General features: G+C 56.5%; 1 protein-coding gene across 1 annotated transcript in view; it reads left to right on the top strand.

Moving 5' to 3' along the window:
• The window catches only part of ILRUN (inflammation and lipid regulator with UBA-like and NBR1-like domains), a 96063-nt gene extending 76844 nt beyond the window's left edge, over positions 1-19219 (top strand). Inside the window, exon 5 of the mRNA XM_056132643.1 lies at positions 18281-19219. Within this exon, the coding sequence (XP_055988618.1) occupies positions 18281-18316 (36 nt within the window). The 3' untranslated portion in view covers positions 18317-19219. The remainder of the gene's footprint in view (positions 1-18280) is intronic.
• Positions 19220-21874: the final 2655 nt, after the last annotated feature.

Raw genomic sequence — 21874 nt, 5'->3', positions numbered from 1 at the left:
AAATAAATAAATAAAAAAAGTCAAAATATCACCAGCCGGTACGGCCAGTGTAAACGTCTCCTGAGCACCCGGCGACCGCACACCTCTGTTTCATCTCCACCTCGGGAATGTGCTTCTACTTTGTGTTTTTTGGTTGGGCGTCATGCGTTTGTTTTATTTCATTAAGGGGCAAAAAAACAGGCGATGGTGCATGTGTCGGCCTTCCTTGTCAGCGTGGCTTTTTGTCCGTGGCTTTTCCGTCTGTGTGTCCCCTCGGCCGCCTCCCCTGTCAGCGTGGCCTGGGTGATATTTTGACTTTCCAGTGCAGGAGTGGTTTTCTGGCGCCAGCCAGTGGGAGACTTTTCCAGGCTGCTGGCTGCTGTTGGTGGGTTCCGGTGTTAGACCCAGACCCCGAGGTGAGGGTGCGCTGCCCCGAGGGCTCAGAAAAAACTGGTGTGGTCATGGGTCCAACAGTGCAGTTTTCACACTTGGCGAAGCACCAAGCTCCCCCTGCCCGTCCCAGCTGAGGCGGACAACAGCAGGCATCACCCCGACTTCCTGCGTAGCATTGCCGCGTGACACTGCCCCACTGCTATTTCCTGTCCTTAGCACTCATGTTGATCTGTGACTCAACTCACCTCAAGCTCCGCGTGGGGCCAGTGCCCAGGTCCACGCCAGTGTGCAGACTGCAGACCACGGCCCGCATGCTCCATGTACAGCACCGCAGGGAGGGGGTCGCTGCACGGCCACTGCCGCCCCCGGGACAGGGGCCAGGAAGGGGAATTTTTGACCATGACTTGATAAGTAGTCTAGGTCAGAGTGAGGAGCATGCATTTGGGACCCACAAAGTCCTGGGGCACTGCCCCAGCACGTGACAGGGCAGGTGACGTTTCTTGCCATGTGCCTGCAGTGGCCCGTGAGTGGGCCCTAGCAGAAAAAGGCTCCCCACCCCGGCCAGTCTTTCCCAAAGTGGGCAAGGCTGCTCCCTACGGCCATGCCGCCTCCATCCCCCCAACCCCGCGGAGGGCGTTGAAATAGTTGGGGTGGGGGCTTTGGGTGCAGTTGGGGGTGCACACTTGTTCTCTGCATCTTCAGCTAAAGAAGGTAGATTTCCAGGGAGCACTAAGGCTTTTCTTCCCCCCCCCCCCCCCCCCCCCTGAAATGGGGACGGTGGGCCACATCTGTGAGGGAGCCTCTGGTCCACAGGAAGGAGAGGCAGAGTAGAACTGCCTGCGGTGAGTGTCCTCAGCTGGTCCAGTCAGCCGTGCCCAGGAACGCTGCAGAGGGCAATTTACCCCTGGTCATGTAGGGATCCCCAAACTGTGCGTGTTGAACAGGGTATAAGTGTGATCAAGAAAAGCCTTCTCATCTTCAGTTGCTAATAATCGATCTTCCTCTTAATTCCTATTGCTCCAAATTTTCCCTCCTTAACTATATAACCCCCCAGTAGGGCTAAATTGGGTCGTAATAGGTTATGACTGCTTTGGGACGGTGAGCCGGCCAGGCCCCAGGCTCAGCTGCCCTTTCAGGAGAACTCGGCTCCCTTGAGCTTGACAAGAAGATGAGAGTCGGAGAAGCAAAAGCCCCGTCGCTCCAGCCTGTGACCACGGTGGTCTCATCCGGGCTGGTCCGCATGTTAGTGACGCCGTGAACCTGTTGTTCTCTGCTCCCTGTGGACTGAAGGCTGGTCACGCACCCCTGGCCTGGGAAAACCGGCCCTGACCTGAGGTCAGACAGGGCCTGTCTCCTTAACTGCGGCCCTGCCGTGACACAGGGTGCTTCTGTCTCCAGATTTTAGTTCATTTGGTTTTATCTTGTCTCATTTTGGTAAGGGAACTGTTGGACGAGGCGACTGCGGAGATAATTCTGGAGTTGTGAGCTTTAGGGTGCGTTCTCTCATTTATTTTTCATGAAATCTAAGCTGCTTTAGAAGTAACAATGCGGCCGGAGCGATAGTATAGCGGGTTGAGAGTTTGTTTCAATCCCCGGCATCCCCTGTGTTCCCCCAAGCATCACCAGGAGTGATTCCTGAGTGCAGAGCTGGGAGTAACCCCTGAGCTTCGCTGGGTGTGACCCAAAAAGAAATAACACATACGGGCTGTGGGGTATCAGCCCGTGGGCTGGGGTACAAGCTTCCAGTGCAGGAACCTGGATTTCACCCCCAGGCTCAAGCCCATGTTTAATCCCTTTGCTTGCACGATCCCCTGAGCACTGAAGTGGGAGTAGGCCTTCCTCAAACCCCATCACTTCTGGGTGTGGCCCAGACAACTCCCTCCAATTTTAAAGAAAGGAAAAGGCCTGGAGAGGAGGTAGTTGAAAGGGCTGAGTGAATGTTTAGCTTGTAGGAACCCAGATTCAGCCCCCCCACCCCCCAGTCCCAGGCACAGAGCTTGGAAGCCCTCCTGGCCATCTGGGTGTGCATACCCACCCCCATCCCTCCCTGCAAGAAGAGGATAATAACATTCGCTAGAGCCTCAGAGACACGTTAGTTGGAGAAGGTGTCTAAGAAGGCTTTGCTTTGAGAGCGGCATGATGCCACCGGGAGAAACTGGAGCCTTTTCTTTTTCTTAATTTAAGCAGAATCTTATTCAGAAAGTGCTTCCGTGAGCACGCAGCAGGTTCTCTGAAAGCAGTTCCTGACTAAGGATGAATCAGCCTCACCTCTCAGGTCTAGACGGCCGTGAGGGTCTGATGAGCGTGCGGGCACAGGGTTTGAGCAGCGCATGGCTAGTCACTCGCAGAATCGAAGATCCTCTCCTCACCAGCCGTAGCGTCCAGTCCAAGTAGCTGCTTGAGACACACACGCAGAAATGAGAGTGACTCAGTGGGGGGTGAAGTGTGAGTGTGCTCAGGAGGAAGCTGCCAGGACAGATGAGCGATGTGTCCTAGGGCTGGGTGGGCCTGGGACTGCTGGGACAGTCCACAATAGGAACAAATAGTCTCCAGAACTCCACAGTGTTCAAGTGTTTTGAGTTCAGTGCTCAGAGCCGCGAGGAAGACGCGTGTGGTCAGTCCATTGGTGTGGCAGAAAGCGGGGAGCAGGTGAAGACTCTTGCTCTGTGTTCCTTTGAGGAGCAAAAGGCTTATGGCACTACGAATGCCTTTGAGAGAATTAGGACGAGCCTTAAATGGATATCTTAAAGTTGAGATTAATTTTATCACTTGTATGTGGCTTGAATACAGGTATGTTTATTTTTAAAGATAGATATGAAGTGATCGAGGGGTGTGTGTGTGTGTCTGTGTGTGTCTGTGTGCATGTGTGTGTTTGTGCCGCACTCCGTGATGCTGAGGGGTTACTCCTGGCTCCGCACTTAAGCCTCACTACTGGCAGTACTTGAGGGAACTAGGGGATGCCAGGGATAGAACCTAGGTAAAGATGCATGCAAGGTGAGTGCCCTACCTGCTGTATTATCTCTCTGGCCCAGGAATGAAGGGTAGTTCTGATAAGATTGATGCAACTTCAGTCAGAGTACATCAAGGTTAATATTTATTGTTGTTGCTTGTTTTGGGCACACCTGACAGTGCTCAGGGCTTACTCCTGGCTCTTCGCTCAGGAATCATTCCTGGCTGGGCTCAGGGGACCAGATGGGTTCCAGAGGTTGAACCCAGGTTGACCATGTGCAGGGCAAGGCCACGTCTCACCCACTGTGCTGTCACTCCAGCCCCCAGAGTTGCTCTGACTGTCCCTGTGTGCCGGGTTTCCTGCCAGGCAGCTGATGATCTCACAGCTACCGAGAGAAGGTCTGGAGTTCAAGTCCAAGTGCCATAGTACTAAAAGGTAGTTGTTAGTAGGCTTGAAGCTGGGGAGGGGTGTGGTTTAGCGGGAGAGCGCGTGCCTTGCGTGTGGGAAGCCCTAACTATGATAACTCCTGAACACCAATAGGTGGGGCCAGAACAAACAAAAGTCATAAAGTCTCAGTAGGGGCCCTGGGGCTTGCTCGTGCGGGCATGAACTGCGTTGACGAGCTGTATGTTCAAGGAGAGAAGCAGAATTGAAATAATGTGTCTCTGGTGGCTAAACTAAGGCTTTCCTGTAGGGTTCTGTTTGTTCGTTTTTCAAGGGTTCCTCTATTTGGTCTGGGGTGGTAGTGCACAGGAGGTAGGCACTTGCCTTGCATGCGGCCAACCCAGGTTCGATCTCCAACATTACATATGGTCCCTCTGAGCATCACCAGGAATAATTCCTGAGTGCAGAGCTTGGAGGAATCCCTAAGCATTGCCAGGTGTGACCCAAAAACACTTAAAAAAAAGTTTCAGTATTTGTTGAGTCTTTAAAATAATGACTTATTTTCCTGGTTGATCAAAATAGAGACTATTTATAACCTTCGTGCACAAAGAACATGGTGTTTATGATAAATTCCATTTATTTTTGGATGGGTGGCAAGTACTCTGAGTTTTCGGCACACCCCAGGTGCCATCTTTATTGGGTGAGTGATAGTACCTGGTCCTCAGTGACAGGGATCACCCAGCTGTCAGCAGATCACGTTGGCTCCCAAATCCCTTGCTAGCCACCAGGGCTGGTTATGCTGCCCTCATAGTTACAGTTTAACTTGCTAAGACGAAATGAAAAAAATTGCCTCATGCACCTGCTCACAGAGGGCTGGGTGGATATGTCAACAGAGCGGCACATCTGCCAGTGGCAGGAGCAGGAGGACCCCGGGGGCCCTTCCCCAGCCGCCCCTAACTAGCCAGAAGTCCTCTGCTCTCAGGGTGGCGGGGAGGGGGTGCTGTGGGCGGGACTTCCTGCTCCTGCTACAGCCCACAGCCCAGAGCTCCTGGCCTCCTGTTCGATGTCTGTCCAGGGATGTCGGGAACAGAGGTTTATGCTGACCTGCTCCGTAGAGTCATAAATCTAACTCCACTTCTGTTAGGAATTCGCTGGCCTCAGCCGCTCCATTGTGGCTGACCTGCCCCAGGTGAACAGTCAGATCAAGTGTTGGTCAAGGTTAGATACTGTTTCAGTAAACCTTTTTAACGTGTGATTGGCTCAAGAGCCTCCGCGGACAGAGTCTCTCGGTGGGATCAGTGCTTACTCTGTGGACCCTGGGCTAGTCTTGCCTGGCTCCTTGCTCTGTCACCTCGCTGGAGGTGAGGATAACTCCCGTGTGGACAGTGTAGGATAGTGAAGAAGCAAACAAGTCCCCATTAAAAGCAGACCCTTCTTGGCCTGGAGCAAGAGTACAGTGGGTAGGGCTTTGCCTTGCCTGCAGACAACCCAGGCTCGATCTCCGGCATCCCATATAGTTCCCTGAGCACCACCGGGAGGGATTCTGAGTGCAGAACCAGGAGTAATCCTGGAGCATGGCTGGGTATGGACCCCTCCCCCCAAAGAAAAAAATAAAAATAAAAAGTAGACCCTTCTCTCTCTTCCATGTCAGGAAGTTTTTGTTGTTGACTTTTTTTCTTTTTTTTTTTTCTTTTTGGGTCACACCTGGCCATGCACAGGGGTTCCTCCTGGCTCTGCACTCAGGAGTTACTCCTGACGGTGCTCAGGGGCCATATGGGATGCCGGGAATCAAACCCGGGTCGGCCGCATGCAAGGCAAACGCCCTACCCACTGTGCTATCTCTCCAGCTCCATGTCAGGAAGTTTTTGACATGTGTTTTTGAGGATGGTTTCCAGAGGAAATCAGACACCAACCAAATGGTCTGCTCAGAGCAGTGAAGGGTAGGACAGTCCCTGGCAAATACCAGCAGCTGGCCTTCAGGATGGCCAAGTACTTTCCTTCCTCTCTCCGAAAACTGATTTATGATGCTAGAGCCAAAAAGAACCCCACGATCATCAATTTTATTACACAGACATTCTTATTTTGTGTTTGTTCTTTTAAAAAAAATTACTTGGAGCACAGATCTGTCATGCACTCCTCTAAACTGGATTATAGGCTGGGCCATGTTATTGCTTCCGCCAAGTGCTGGTTCAGAAGCAGAAGAAACTTATTATTATCTTTGTGGGGAGGTTCATCACCTCCAGCGCCAGCTACTGCCGAGTGCCACCTGCCTGCCGCCGTCCCGACTGCTCCCCTATCCTCCCCCGCCCCTCGCCAGCTAGCTACCCTTTAGTAAAGTTTGGATCGTTTTTTATTCATTTTCATTTTGGTTGGTCAGGGCTGGAGCGATAGCACAGCGGGCAGGGCGTCTGCCTTGCACGCAGCCAACATGGCCGACCCGGGTTCGATTCCTCCGCCCCTCTCGGAGAGCCCGGCAAGCTACCGAGAGTATTCGATATGCCAGACACAGTAACAACAAAGTCTCCAATGGAGACATTACTGGGCCCGCTCGAGCAAATCGATGATCAACGGGAGGGCCTTTACTTTACTTTACTTTACTCATTTTGGTTTGGATGCTACTCCCAGCAGTGCTCAGGACTTACTCTTCGCTCCGTGCTCAGGGATCACAGCAGGTGGTGCTGGGAATGAAGTGTATGAAGTGTCAGGAATCGAACCCGGCTTGGATGCATGCAAGGCAAATACCCTGCCTGCTGTGTTGTCATTCCAGCAGTGTTTTAGACCTGGATCTAGAGTCAGAATCGTTTTACATCAAGAATTAGAAATGTCTCCGAGGAATGCTGCTTTTGGAGGCCCTTCCCAGAATCTGGGAACATCCCTGCCTTTTACTCACACCCTCTGCCTTTCCCTAAGGAAAGTCTGTTATGGAATTGAGCCAAAAAAGAAGAAGAAAATAGAAATCTCTTCAAACGTGCTGATGCATCGATGAAGGTGTAGAAGAGTTATTTTCTCTCTCTTTAGGCAGGAGTTTAAAAATCTTGGCTGGAGGTTACAGAGGGAAATTTGGAAAGGCAAATCGTTTGTTCTGTGGACCGTGGGAGGTCATGGTTTGTGAATCTTGGGTGAGGGGTGCTCTACCCAGGGGGTCTTGGTGACTTGTGCTCTGGGATGCTCCCAGGACTTTGCAGGGCAGGGGATGGGAACCAGGCTTCCTGCATGCAAAACACATCCGCAACCAGCTAACTCTTCTCTCCGGCCCTGCTCTGCAACACTTGGGTTCCCGTCCACCTGGTTCAGAGAGCCCTGAATCTGAAGTTGGTTGGCCGGCGTCCTCAACTGGGCTGATAGGAGTCTTTGTTTTCAGACATGGGCCCTTCCCACAAATGGCTCAGAGGGAACTAGAAGGAAAACGTCTGTGACTTTGTAGTCTATCCAGCTTGTGCTCTCCTCTGTTGGGGACAGGCAGCGGAAGCCCGTTTCCCCCAGGCCAGGCTAGGAAGGTGCCAGAACAGGAGCACTGAAACTGCCGTTCAGTGAGCCAGGAAAGTTGGACGCCGCTTGATGGGCCTTCGTGTGTTGCTATGTTTTATTAAGGACCTGAGTCGTTTACAGAGCTACAGAAGCCGCCTGTCCCCTCCCTGCCTCCCGACCCCACCGTGTCGCAGTATTTCCCAGAAACAGGCTGACGCTGACGTGCGCCGCTTCACCTGGGCCCAGGACAAAGCTGTTTCCGTATTCGGATCCGAGGCGAGTCATTTTGCAGGTTCTGTGGCTTGTTCCCAGGCCTGGCAGTGAGGACGTGCCGGGGGGCAGGATGTGAGCAGAGGCACATGTTCCTGGCCCTGGGCCTGCGGTGGCTGTAGTGCCCCTAACCAAGGACCCCTAGCGACTCCGAGTCGGCAGGCCTCTGCGCCATGCGCAGGGGCTCCAGGCCACAGCCTTCAGTGCTGGGGCATCGGCCCAGGTCGGCCGCAGGCAGGGGGTGGCGCCATCACCCGCTCACCTCTCCAGCCCCCCGGTAAACGTTCTACCAGCTGCCAGCCCTGGGCTCGGGGACATGGTTTCCGCAGTGTACAGTTGAGGAGCAAGCTCCGCTACTAACTTCAGCATAACAACCCTCTACCCACTGGAGCCGAGTCCCGTCTCTCCACCCTCCAGGAAGGGAAACGCTTTCCTCTAGCCGCTTAGCGGGGGATGTTTGTGAGCGTCGACATCTCCATGAACTCGCTCTCCTCGCCCTCCCCGCCCCCGTTTTTTATTTAGCACTGTGATTCTCGGTACCGCTAATAACAGAGCTTCAAACGTGGTGTTCGGCTCACCCGGCAGCAGCTTCCCTCCCTCCGCCAGTGCCCGAGGGCCCGCCACCGCACCCGCTTGGTAAAACACGTCAAATTTTGTAACAATTATTAATATTTGGCTCTCTTGTTTACAATAGCGTCAATACCTAATGGTTCTGATGTACACATGTACCACACCTCACCCGGCCAAAGTATCTGAGACACCCCCCCCCCCCCCATACACACACACACACCCGGTGGTGGTCTTGTCACATCTAGTCCACCTGTAACCAACACTTCATCACACCTGTCTGCTGTGGCCGATAGAGTCGCTCGAGTTTTTCTTTTTCTGGAATGAACTTCATTCTCACAAACAAATCATCATGTGTGTGGTTTTTTGTTTGTTTGATTTCTGCTTTTTGGGTCACTCCTGGCTCAACACTCAGGAATTACTCCTTGCAGTGTTCAGGGGACCATATGGGATGCTGGGATTCGAACCCAGGTCAGCTGCATGCAAGGCAAACGCCCTACCCTCTGTGCTATTGCTCCAGCCCCAGTCATGTGTATATTTTAGAGCTAGAACATAACTTGGGGCAGGGGTGTGTCTTATTCCCTTTTGAGTCTTTTTTTTTTTTTGGTAGAGATTAGCTATCTGGGGGCTCAAGTGATAGCACAGTGGGTAGGGCGTTTGCCTTGCACGCACCCCAACCTGGGTTCAATTCCCAGCATCCCATATGGTCCCCCGAGCATGGCCAGGAGTAATTCCTGAGTGCATGAACCAGGAGTAACCCCTGTGCATCGCTGGGTGTGACCCAAAAAGCAAAAAAAACCAAGACTAGCTATCTGGAGGAAGACTGCTTTAGATGAAGGAACAGTGAAAGCAGCAAGGTGGCAGTTGGCCCCGTCCAGGGAACTGTGAGGGAGGAGGAGAGATTAGGGTAGAGGGAGGGAGAAAGTTGGGCAGGTCCAAGATCAGGGACAAAAAAACTCATCAAAGGTTTGTTTTCTTTGTGTGGGTGTTGGTTTTCTGTTTATTGGGGGTCATGGGGCATACTTGGCGGTGCTCAAGGAACCATTTGGGGGATCGGACTGCAGCCTGTTTAGGAAAGCAAGAGCCTTCCCTCCTGTGCCTTCTCTCCAGCCCAAGATGTCGAGTGGCTTTTACCCACAAGGTGCCATGAGTCCGTCTCCAAGATGCCTAGGGGCAGGGAGGTGGCCAGAGTGCCCGGGAATGCACATTGCTGGCATCAGTAGATTTCTTCTGTCTGATCAGTGTGAATGTAGTCCAGCCGCTTACACAAAGTACCCTGCCCTTTCAGTGTCTTTAAAGTCTCATTCTTAACTCTCAAAGCACTCTGTCTTTAAGAAAATGATTGAGGAGTTGGAAGTCTCTAATCAGTGGAACCCAGGGACCCGGACCTCGGCACACTGACTCGGTTTGGTGGCCATCTCTGAAGGTGGCCTCTGATGTCGATGGTGCTTTGTGGTCTAGAGGGGCTCAGGAGGGATCTGTGGCCACGGAAGGAAGGCGCGGTGCAGCGTGCCCGGCAGGTGAGCACGTCCTGTACCAGAAAGCATTTGCCAGGAGATGGGCTGGGGGATGTCCCGAGGACTCTTGGAAACCCATGAAAACCCGGCCGTGTTCGGTGTTTGCATTGGCTTGGCTCATGTGTGCATTTTTAAAATAAATTTAAGCAAACACCGAACCCTGGAAGATGTCTCTTGTTTGTAACATTACTGTCTGACTGAGAATAAAAAGTGTTTCCAGGAACTCTCCCTTTTGTACCTCTGCAGCTTCAAAGCTGTTGCGCTCTGTTCTCTTTGCTTCGGGGCTCCGGACATCGTTGTGGACGGGTCAGGTGCTGGGCTGTTGGGGAGCTGGACCACAGCTCCTGGGCTCCTTTTGCCGATCGTAAGGACTCATTCCCTGCCCTCCGCTTTGAATTGCACCGGCTGGTCCAAGTTCTGTTCCCGGCAACCGATACGATCCCCCAAGTCCCACCAGGAATGATCCCTGAGCATAGCTTGGGAGTGCTCCCCCCACCCCACCCCCCCAAAAAAAATCACTAGGGAAATTACAGATTCAGGCCAGTGAGTTTCACTCGAAGTATAGGTATTTGCTTTCTGGCAGAGATGCTTGGTTGCGAAGTCCTTGTTCCCACCTGAGTTAACTGTCTCCTGTCAGGGTCGAGTGCCCGGTGTAAGGTCAGCTTTTCTAGAACTCTCTCCAAAGCTCTGGATGTTTGCATGCAAAGGTCATGAACTTTCTTGCTCTGACTCCATTGCCAAGGACTGGTTGAGACTTTCCTGCCTTGCACGGATGTGTTGTTGGGATTTTTTGGTGCTTGAGTGAGGCCTCCTGGGTGCTCAGCCTGATCCCCAGCCTTATTAATAACTTCAAAGAATTCTCTGCTCACACAGCTCTGACCAGCTCCAAGGAGGACCCCAGTCAGTGAGACAGCTTACGTATCTGTTCCAGCTCACTTCAAGTGCTTAGGAATTTGGAGGAAGGAGAAAGCAGTGAGATTTGTCGTCATCAGGAAAGGGAGCCCTTGGTCAGTGGAAGGTCCAAACTGACATGCAGGGCAGAGTGACCCACGCGGGCTGGCCTGGGGGCAGCCCGGGTGGAGCTTGGGACACTGGCTGTCTAGGTTGCAAGGAGTGATGGATGTTAGTTTGGGGGAGACCCCCTGACTGTGCTCAGAACTAATCCTTGGCTCTGCTCAGGAATCACCCTCATGATGCTCTGAGACCATGAGTGGCACCCAGGACCAAGACTGGGTTGGCCTCATGCCAGACAAAGGGAAATTCACACTCGATGTGAAGCAGCAAGGCCCTGGGAGCAGGGCTGTGTCCAGGTGACACCAGCTACAGACGGAACAGACCCAGGAAAGGTGACAGGGGCATCAGTGCTGTGTGTTAGCATGGGAGAAGTGAGATTGGGTGAGGGGGTGTGCGGGAAGAGGAGTCGGCCTAGGGCCAGGAGCTTGGAGATGCCCAGAGGAGTGGGCACCCCCCCTCCTCCGCCTCACCCCATTCCCCTGCTGGACGCTCGAACGTGAGTAAACTCCACCTCTGGGTGTTGTTTAGGACTCTCCTCGGTGCTCGGGGATGTCGGGAGACTGCCGCACCCCGCCTGGCCCCAGCGTAGTACACTGTCCGTTTGCTGTGTATGACTCCTGTCGCTGTTTTGAGAGCTGTTACCCTGGCCAGTCTCTTACTCTGCACTTGTGATGTTCAGTCATTACTGTGTCCGGATTCTACTGGGTGATTTTCTGGCCTTTCGGAGAATCGGTGCAGGCCGGGAGAGGTGCCTGGTAAGAAGCCTGGGTGGGCCGGGGGCCTGCTGGCAGGAAGCTCGAGCAGAGGTTTTCCCCAGGTATCCGTGAAGCGTGAGGTTGAGTAGATGGGGAAAGGAGGCTGTGGGCACGTGGATGGGTGGGCGTGGCGCGTCCGATGGACATTAGAAGAGCAACAGAGGGGGGACTAGAGCGATAGCACAGCGGGTAGGGCGTTTGCCTTGCACACGGCCTGCCCGGGTTCGATTCCCAGCATCCCATATGATCCCCCGAGCACCGCCAAGAGTGAGTCCTGCGTGCAAAGCCAGGAGAGTAACCCCTGAGAATGGCCGGGTGTGACCCAAAAAGAAAAAAAAGAGCAACAGGACAGCATTGCAGACCAGGCATGAAAAACAGTTTCACGGCATAGTAAAAGTGAAAGTAAAGGCCCTCCCGTTGATCATCGATTTGCTCAAGCGGGCCCAGTAACGTCTCCATTGGAGACTTTGTTGTTACTGTGTCTGGCATATCGAATACGTCACGGGAAGCTTGCCAGGCTCTGCCGTGCGGGCGAGATACTCTTGGTAGCTTGCCGGGCTCTCCGAGAGGGGCGGAGGAATCGAACTCAGGTCGGCCATGTTGGCTGTGTGCAAGGCAAACGCCCTACCGCTGTGCTATCGAAACAGTTTCACGGCATGAGGGGGAAAAATCTATTCAGCAGTGGACATAAGTCAGGCCTGTAATGTCAGCGCAGAATCGGCGCAGGCAAGGGAAGGCTTGAAGTAAGTCACCTCTGCGGCTGTGTCCTCATCCTCACCAGCACATCAACTAAGTGTGAGCTCTTGAGGGTCGACACCTGAAAGCCACATTTCCGCTCTGCACAAGTGCCCTTAGGCTGACGTGGCCAGAAGGCCAGGCAGGGAAGGGCCTGGTGAGTGCTCCTGTCACTGTCGTTCTAAGAAACTGGCCTGGCGCCATCTCTGGCCCCTGCCAGGCGTTGGCCGCCTTTGGACGGGACCTTACCTTCCTCACTTTATTTGTAGTACGAGATCAGGACGGAGCTCAGTACTAGACCCAGTATTCTTCTGTGTTTGCATTCGGTGTACAGAGGTACAGAAAGAGCGCTCAGCGGGCAAGGCGGTGGGGCTGGCCAGGACAGGGGGAAGAGCAGGAGGAGGAAGAGGAGGAGGGGCAGCAGGCTGAGGGGACCGCATGTCGCCTGGTGCTGTCATCGGTGCCCACGTGGAGAACCTGTAGCCTGGCAGTGTGCAGCCGACGTCCCTGTCTTTTTATTAACCTCTGTTAACCTTTCTATCAATTTCAACCAGATCACAAAGGCGCAAGGGAAATAGGCCCGCGACCAAGTCTCAGATTTCTGTGTGGTGGTGGTTGCCTTTCAACAGGCTTTCACGTGGAAAGAGCCCCAAGACCTCCCTGTACGGTGAGGAATCCCTACCCCCCCCCCCCCCCATGGCTGACCAGCATGCGGTGACAGGGCTCCATCGTTTTCCCCTATCTGCCCTTCAGAGAGTCCTCTGTGGCGACCCCTCTGTGTCCAGGGAGAAGGTCAGGGGAGACACTGCACATAGCTCAGATCAGCGATAACTGAGTCACACCCGGGCCCTCTCATCCTGCGTCTGTCAGTGCTCTGTAGAGGGAGCGGAGGAGGCCGGGGGCTCACAGGCCTCGTGTGCGGGGAGCCCGGCTTCGTCCCCAGCACCACGTGGACCCCCAAGCCCCGAGCCAAGAGCACTGCTGGGCGTGGCCCTGGGCACAGGACAGAAAGGGTTTCAGAGATGAGCCACGTTACGGCCCGTAGTATTTACCCGCAGAGGAGGCGCGGTGCAGCCCGGCCCGGCCCGCCGCCTTTCAGCTGGCTGGCGGCCACAGTCCCCTCCCAGACGCCCACAGGTGGAGCGGCACGTCAGCTTAGCTGGCAGGCCTGGAGTCTGCTGGAGAGAGCTCGCCCACCCCATGGCCGGGGGCGACTTCCCAGGGCTGGCAGCTCCTGCAACATTTCAGCAGAAGGCTTAGGGTAGGCCAGAGCATGTGCAGCACAGCCCCCGCTGTCCCTTGGGCGCTCCCACTCCGGACACACTTGCTCCATCCTCCAGCCTTTAAAAATCCATTTCTTTTTTGGGGGGTGGGGGTGTCACACCTGGCGATGCTCAGGGTTTACTCCTGGCTCTGCACTCAGGAATCACTCCTGGCAGTGCTCAGGGGATCCTATGGGATGCTGGGGATTGAACTCAGGTCAGCCGCCTACAAGGCAGATGCCCTCCCCACTGTACTATCGCTCCAGCCCCTGAAAATCTGTTTTGAATGTGTTTTGTTTTGAGGCCGCACCCAGCAGTGCTCAGGGGGCTTCATGGGGTTCCAGGGATCGAACCCGACTTGCCCGCATGCAAGGCAAGTTCTCTACCGGCCATCTTCTCTTTCTCCGGCCCCTGGGAAAGTGACCAGGGACTCCTGGGCCAGGTTCTTCAGCCCCTCTGGGATCGTTTGGAGGGAAGGCCAGTGTCACAATACCGGAGAGGGGCATCTTCGCCTGACTCCGGGTCTCGTGATGCTACCGAGACCCCAGCCTGTGTCTGAGCTGGGGTCTGGTGAAGGGCCCGGCAGCACCTGGGCCCGACTCCTTCTGGCGTTCTGTCGGACGGCCTGGCCCTCCTCCTTTTCTCCGCAGTAGCGTGACACAGCTGTCACGGGGGACGGCGATGATGCCAGCCGGGGGGGGGGGGGGGGGGGGAGGCACTGGGCCCAGCAGAGCACGAGCGTTATCTGTGTGCCTGGAGAGGGCGGTCGCCAACCAGAACCTGTTGCACCAGGTGCTGGGGAAGCTGAGATGTGTTGCAGGTGTCCCTCCATCCCCAGGTCAGCATAGGCGCTTCCTGCCTGGCCCCCTGCCGGAGGACGCCCTGGACACGCTGTTCTCGGACTCTGCGCCGGGCTTCCCCTCCGCATGGCAGAGGCAGCGCCAGTGTCCTCCGGCGTCTGTAGGGAGTCTGGGGGCGGGGGGGTGGGGGGGAGCAGGGTTTCGAAACAGTCAGCTTCCGTGCCCTTCCGTCAAGTGATGACCAGGCGTTTGGGTGGGGCGAGGAAAAGACAGCTTGTTCCTTAAGTCATCTTTCTGCGTTAAACATCCACCATTCTGGGGTGAAAAGGAATTAAGTAGCATTTTTCTTTGTAAAAGGCATGGAACCTCAAGTCAGCAAACAGACTCAACAATGGCTCTGTAATCCAAGCTGAGCTAGTTAAATGCTACACTGAATCCTCTTAAGAATGGGGACACTTGAGTAAAATGGGGAACTGCCCAGCTCTTCATTCCTCTGCCACTTGCATGAGGCCTCGTTTATTTATCTCTGTAATTCGGGCTGTGTTGCCGCTCCCTGGCAAGGCAGCCTCCTGCCCGCCCCGCCATCACTGGCCCCATCTCCCACCCGCCGCTCCCCCATCCTTATTTTTAGTGAAATAGTAGTTGAAGGACATCTGCTTAGAGGAATCAGAGGAGAAGCACCGTGTTCAAGAGAGAACACGGGCTTGCACGGGGCTTGCACGCGTCTTGGCGGAGACGCAGGCCTGTTTCCAGGGTGGAGGACGAGCCTCCAGTTTTAAATGGTCTGACTCGTCTTGGGCTGGTTCTTGAGCCCCAAAAGCACTTTATAAGTCTTGGGTATTAGCCCGAGCAAATATTTCCTCCCTTTTATTAGGATGTCTCCCTTAGCTCGGGTTTCTGTCTGTGGCCGTGTAAGAGCTTGTTATGTGACGTAGTCCCATTGGCTTGTTTCTGTTCGTTTTCATTGCCAATGGAATCAAATCATTGAAGACCCCCTCCCCCCCGGGTCCATGTTCTAGAGTGTTCTGCCAGTCTTTTCCCTGGTCGGATGGGTTCTGGTCCTATCTTGAGGTCTTTAATTCGCTTTTAGTGGTGTATATGCTGTGGGATATACACAGTGAAAACAGGTAATGTACACGGATTCAGTTTCTCCTTTCGCATGTGGCCGCCCGGCTTTCCCAAGGCCTCTGGCTGAGAGGCCAGCCTTGCTCCGCGTCTCTGCCCAGCTCCTCTATCCGGGGTCCCGCCTCTGTGCTGGGTGGTGCATCCCTGGGCTCACAGTTCCTCCTTCACCATAGTCCCAAACCATTGGATTCCTGCAGCCCTGCCATGTGATTGGGAACGGGGCAGGGCTGGGGCTTTTGGGGGAGTTCTGGAACCATCACTGGAACTCATGGAAATCACCTTGAGTCTTTATACTGCTTTGAGGCGGGCGGTCATTCCGACTGTTTCGTCCTCCCGATCATGAGCGTGAACAGTTTGTCCATCACCCGGTGTCCTCTTCTGTGTTCAGAAGGGACCTACCAGTGTTGGGATACAATATTGGGTCTCACTTCCTTTGTTCAGGCGCGCTCTAGATGGCTGTTTTAGGACACTTTGAAGGGGGGAGTTGTCTGTTTTGGATTATATTGTCAGAAAAATCTTTTTTTTCTCCCACTTTATTTAAACCCTGTGGTCTGCAAAGTTGTTCATGACTTGTTGCAGGTGTTCAGTATCCCAACCCCAATCTCAGCACCGCCGTCACCTTCTCCCACCATCCTCTTCATTTTCCCAACCACCCCTCAAGCCTGCCCCCCGTAGCAGACCCACAATCATTTATTTTATATTGCTTGTTACCACTAAATGACTAATAAAATATAAAAAAAAATACAAGAAAGTTTGTCAGAATTGGTTGTATCTCAGCGTGGGGCCCGTCTCAGGGCTTGCTGCGTTGTCGTTGCTAGTTGAGCCTCCTGTGTTGGTGCTTTTGTTAGCCGAGCTTAGTCGGTGTCAGCACAACACTCCTGTCCAGTGTGATGTTCTCCTCCTGGGATGTCAGTGTGGTGGAGTTCGGAGATGTCCCGGCCGCACGCTCCAGAAAATCCGGAGTATTTTACTGGGCCCTGATGAGCTCACATGGTGGCAGTGATGGGGCATGGGTGTGGCTGCTGGGGTTTGGGAAGTCCAGGGGGGTGGGGGGCTGTCGCCCACCCCGACAGGAAGACCCGGAGCTTTCTGGCTAAGCAGTCTTCCAGGTACATAATGCCTTCGTGGCCTCCCCACGACTGTTCTGGACAATTGAATGATTGTTGGGAGCACTAAGGTCAGAATCCTGTTTTTTTTTTTTTTTCGTTTGTTTTTAAATGCTCTTTGGGTCACACCCGGCAATGCTCAGGGGTCACTCCTGGCTCTGCACTCAGGAATCACCCCTGGCGGTGCTCAGGGGATTACATGAGATGCTGGGAATCGATCCTGGGTTGGCCACGTGCAAGGCAAACCCCTACCTGCTGTGCTGTCGCTCCAGCTCCCCCAGAATGCTGGTCTTAAGCTTCTTTCCTCCGACCCCACCCCCCAGAGCAGCCTGCCGGCCAGGTGCGGTCCAGGGTGTGGAGCAGGTGCCCGCTGTAGCTCCTCTGACCCTCACCTCTCTAGGTGAAGCTCTCAAAAGGCAGGGTCAGAGGGCGTGGCTCGGCTGTAGAGCCGCTGCCTTGTGTGTAAAGCTCTGGGTTTGATTCCCAGCAGCCCAGGGCCTGGCCAGGCTGCGGGCATTTGGGTGGTTAACTAGGCCCGGGGCCTCCGCCTGGACAAATTCCAGGGAAGCCTGAAGGTCCTGGGAGAGGGCAGGGCCTGGCTCCGCCACCTCCTGGGCTGGTCAGTCTCCCGGCTGGACACGGCCTGCCCCCGCCACGGCGGAGACTGGGAGGGGTCCGCCTCCAGCCTGCTTGGCCTCTCTGCAGACTTGGGCAGCTCCGGGGCCCGGGCTGGAGCAGCCGGGCTGGGAACTCCAGGCCACAGACTGGGAGGTCCCTGTGTTCCTCAGTCAGGCCCCCCGCTGAGGGCCACTAACAGGAAGGTCAGGCTGAAAAGGCGTCTCCTCACGAACAGCCCAGCGCTTTGATTCCTTTCCCAAAAAGTGTCATTTAAGGGGTGGTGGGGTGGGGTGGGGTGGGGTGGGGCTGGAGCAATAGCACAGCAGGTAGGGCGTTTGCCTTGCACATGGCCAACCCGGGTTCAATTCCCAGCATCCCATATGGTCCCCCAAGCACCGCCAGGAGTAATCCCTGTGCATCACCAGGTGTGACCCAAAAAGCAAAAAGGGGAGGCAGCCGGTCTCTGCCCACAGCCCATTAGATGAGTGGAGAATGACATCTCGGCCAGGGGCCTCAGTTTGGGGTATAGGAAGGCTGATCACAGTCCCCTCTGCTGCCCAGGTGTTGGCAGTGGCAGGTCTCTCCCAGAGGACACAGGGGACAGGGAAGCAGAGGTCATCAGTCCTCCGGCCACTGCGTCCCATTAGAGATTCAGTCCTTTCCATGCCAGCAACCTCAGAAACCCTGCAGGGCTGGCGAGGGAGGATAGTCCGCTTCGGTCAGCATGACTTCCCGCGAGGCCTTCCCAGCAGATGGGTGTGCTGATGCCTCCTGGTCCCAGGGCGAGGACCGGGCGGCCCCAGAGCTCTGAGCACTGTGGTAACCCGCTGTTGTTCCTGCTCACATGGGTTTTGTTGTGGTTTGGTTTGGTTTGGTTTGGGGGCCACACCTGGCTGTCATGCTCAGGGACCACTCCTGGACAGGGCTCAGGACTGTCTGGGATGCCGGGGCTCAAACCCGCTCCAGCCCCCCTGCTGTGTCCCAGGTTGACATGTCCGCCCCCTGGGAGGCCACAGCAGAAGTCACGGAGCAGAAAGGGGTAGACTTGCACCTAGCCTACCAAGGAGGCTGGCACGCTGGTGTGGAAGGAAGGATGCGTTCGTGCACCGAGCAGAAGAAGGTGGCCTTAGTTGATCGAGTCCCTCCCCGGCTGCCTGCTCTGGGCGAGGTGAGGGAGTCCCGGTACTCGGCCACGGAAGGTGCTCAAGTTTGGCCACTTAAGGTTTGTATGACAGGGAGGCCCCAGGCTGGGGGGCCTCCCCCCATCGCGGGAGAGACGCCTGCCTGGGTTGGTGGCCACGCCGTGTCTCCAGCACTGACTCTGTTCTCTCTTGCAGGGGCTCCACGGGCCTTACCCCTTCGGCCAGTCTTAAACCAGTGTCAGCAAGAAGGAAACTTAACACGAGACAGAAGGCCTGACTGCGGGGGGTGGGGGTGGGGAGGAGGGCGCGGGGCTCCTCTGGACCGCAGAAACCACGCACGCCACGGACCCCGGGCTCCGAGCCCCTCACCCCCTCCGCCAGAAGAAGAGGAAGAAGAACAGACTAGTTTTGAGTAAACGCAGTGTGCATGTGTGAGTGCCGAGCGCAGGGAATGGTGCGAGGCGCCCGGGCTCGCCCGCCGGGCCCCTTGGGAGGAGAGTGGGTGCTGGGGACAGGGGGAAGTAAGCCATCTTTCTGGACACAAGCCGTTCCGCCCACCCACCGACCGCTGGTCGCTCTGGGCACGGGTTCGTTCCTCTGCCCAGCCCCTGGCCCACTGTTGTTCTGCTGGCCGCGGGGTCACAGACGCCTCGGAGGCTCGGGCGGGCGGGCGGGCGGACGCTGCGTGCCACGTGACTCGCGATGCCTGTGACCCCATTTGTTTTTCATGGCATCGGCCAATGAGTTATCGCCCCTGGCTTCCTCTTTCCCCTCTAATCTCCTGTTGATTTACACCCTTGACATTTGTATTCGTCAGCCCTGTGGCTCGTTCCCCTCCGCACCTCTCCGAAGACCAAACTTCCCTGTGAGGACAGGGGCTGGGGTGACGCAGGGCCCCTGGGTGCTGGGCGTGCGCGGGGGGGGCCCTGCTTCTCGTCCCCGCTTCCGCCCGCTGTGCTTTGTGGTGTTTCCACGGCCTGTTCTGGAAGTTGAACCGTGGAAGGGATGAAAATACAGCCCCGGGGGGGCGGGGGTTGGCCAAGGCCGCCGACTCCTGATCTTGGAGACCACATAGAGATGGACCCCCACCCTGAACGGATGCCATCGGGGCAGGGGTCACCGCCCCCCCCCCCCCCCCCATGCCCTGTGGGCCCTGCACGGGTGTAGGAGCCATGGCTCCCTGCGGGAAGCTTGAACCGGGCCGGAACAGCTGTCTGCCAAAGATACAAGAATATGCAAAGTCCCCTCCCCTCCCCTCCTCCTCCCCCTGAGTCTCGGTTGGTTCGATGGCTGGGGACGAGGGTCTCGGGCAGCCTCCTCTGGCGCCCCCGGCCCTCGGGGCTGAGTGGAGCGGAGCCCAGTGCGCGTGGCGGCTGCACGGAGTCACACAGCCTGGTTGTGGGGAGGGGCCTGCCTGCCTGTCTCGGGTGTTTGAGTTCCAAAAATGTGTGTTGTTTGTTCCTCCTCATCCTCTTCTGAGATTGTTTTATAAAAAGTTTGATTGATTGTGGGAGAATAGCTTGTATGAAATACCCCCCCCCACCACCACCCAATTTGCCGCCCCACCCCCACCCCCCACCCAACACGTCCCCAGAATAAAAGGCGGAATCACACTCGGGCCCACGGAGCAGCCCCTGGAGAACGTGTGGCCGCCCCAGCAGGGGCCTGCAGCGGCCTGTGTCTGAGGCCCAGTGTGGCCCACACTGCCACTGTCATTGGTGCCAGCCTCTGGGGCATGGCCGCCCTGCTGGGAGTTCGCCTGGGGCGGGGGGGCTGAGCCTGGACAGCCCCGCCCCCACCCACCACGGGCAGGAACCTGCCCCGAGCACTGCCGGCTCCCCCTCTTCTGCTCACATCCTAGGAGGGGAGCGAGAGGGGCCCAGGGCTGGGCGGCGGGAGGGGTCCTGCTGTCCACTGCCCCACCCGCGCCCCCCTGCTCTGGGACTCTGCAGGCCCACTGTGGAGGGGCCGTGTGTGTGTGCAGTATGTGTGCACGCGTGCATGCCTTTTTTTCTTTCTGCCGTGGGAATGGTTGAATTGGGGACATTTTGCTCTAAGAGCCTTTTCTCTGCAGCAAGGACTGGCCACCCACGAAAGCCCGCTGGAGGCCCCCCTCGCTGGGGAGCAGCTCCCCATGGCTCTTCTGGCCGGAGGGTAGTCAACACCCCCTCCAACCCTCCCCCCATTCAGCCCCTGCCCCCGCAGGAGCAGGTGATGGTTCCCCCGCCCCCGCCCCGTCCCCTGGGTGAGTGCTGAGAAGCAGTGCTGTTCTCCGCTGGGCAGTGGGTGTGTGTGCTGGGGCCTCACAGTGCCTGGGAAGGGATGAAGATGAGGTGTTTCCTTACTGTATAAATGAATATTTGTATGATTAAATTAACACACACAAAACCTGTTCGCAGTGTGCCACTGAGTCTGACTGTGCGCGCGCCCCCACCCCTCACTGCGAGGGGCCCCCGGCCCAGGTGTGGCTTGGGTTCTTGGGCTCTCCTGGAGTGTAGTCGTGTGGCCGAGACATGGGTGGCAGACGATGCGGAGCTGCTCCCGGGGGCTGTGCAGCCAACAGGCACTCAGAACAAGGGGAGCTCAGTGTCCCCTTTGTCTTTCCACGATGTGCAAGACTGAGATGCTGGGCCCAACCCTCTCCCGCCCCGAGTCCACACGGGACCCTGGCCACCGAGCTCCAGAAGGGGGTCTGCGTTCTCCTGTGTGCGGGTGTGGTCTCCGCATGCTCTCCGCACTCCCAGCAGATTCTGGGCATCCTTGTGAGGACTGCAGCACGCACGCTCAGAAAACAGGCCAGATGCGGCCTCCGTGACAGGCCTCTGGTCGTGGGCAGCTCGCAGGGAAGGAGCGACCCCAACAGCATCTACAACAGCTCGAGTCTGACTCTGCCCCGGGCCTTACCCTGACCTCGCTGCACCCCCAGTTTCTGAAGGACGGGGACCCTACACGGCTGCTGGGACGTAGAGCTTGCCCGGGGGCCCTGGCCGAGTGCCCAGAGCCAGCACCCGCTGCCCTTCAGGCTGTTTGCTCTCTGCAGCAGGGGCCCCACTGCCCACCCGCACCTCCACCGCCGGACAGTTATTTGCTTGGCAGAATCTGTTTGTCTTTGGGGCTGTGACCCGTCAGGAAGTCACCGGCCCTGGGAGAAGGGAGTAGCTTCCACGAAAGCCCCGGACCAGGCCATTCCCACGGGGGCTAGGTGACAGGGAGGGGGCTCTAGGCGGAGCTTTTGTCTGGGGGCAGGGGCGGTTGAAGTCGCCTGGGCCAGGCCCTCCCGAGAGCAAACAGGTGCTCTGAGCCACCCGCCTATCCCAGCACCCCGTGCCCAGTGCCACCCACCCAGTTCCCAGGGCCTCTCCCTCACCCGGGTGCTGTGACCCGGCCACTTTCCCAGACACCACCTGCTGTCCAGCCCTGAGTGGCGGCCGGAGCACATGCCCCCAGCAGCGCTCGGGACAGCCCCGCACTTGAACTGGGGTGAGTGGAGCAGGACACGGGACGGCCACCGGGCGCTGCCCCCGTCACCCCGCCAGACGCCAGACGTCCATGCCCCATGACCCTTAGTGCAGCGACGCTCTCGCCAATGAAGCTCAGTTCATGGTGCCACTCGGGCTGGGCGTGTGAGGTGCACGCTTGCATTAGCCGCCCTGGCGGGGAGGGTGGGGATTGGCGGTGGGGGGGTGTTTCCCCTGAGTGGGGCCTCCTGAGCAGTATCCAAATGCTGGGGTCCACTCGCAGCAGTACGTGGCCAGCCAGATGGGCCAGTGCCCAGGGTGCAGGAGCAGG

This window comes from Sorex fumeus, unplaced genomic scaffold (assembly GCF_029834395.1).
Source record: "Sorex fumeus unplaced genomic scaffold, SorFum_2.1 ptg000094l, whole genome shotgun sequence".
NCBI lineage: Eukaryota > Metazoa > Chordata > Mammalia > Eulipotyphla > Soricidae > Sorex > Sorex fumeus.
Note: the sequence above shows the minus strand (reverse complement) of the source record. Positions and strands in the feature narration are given on the sequence as shown.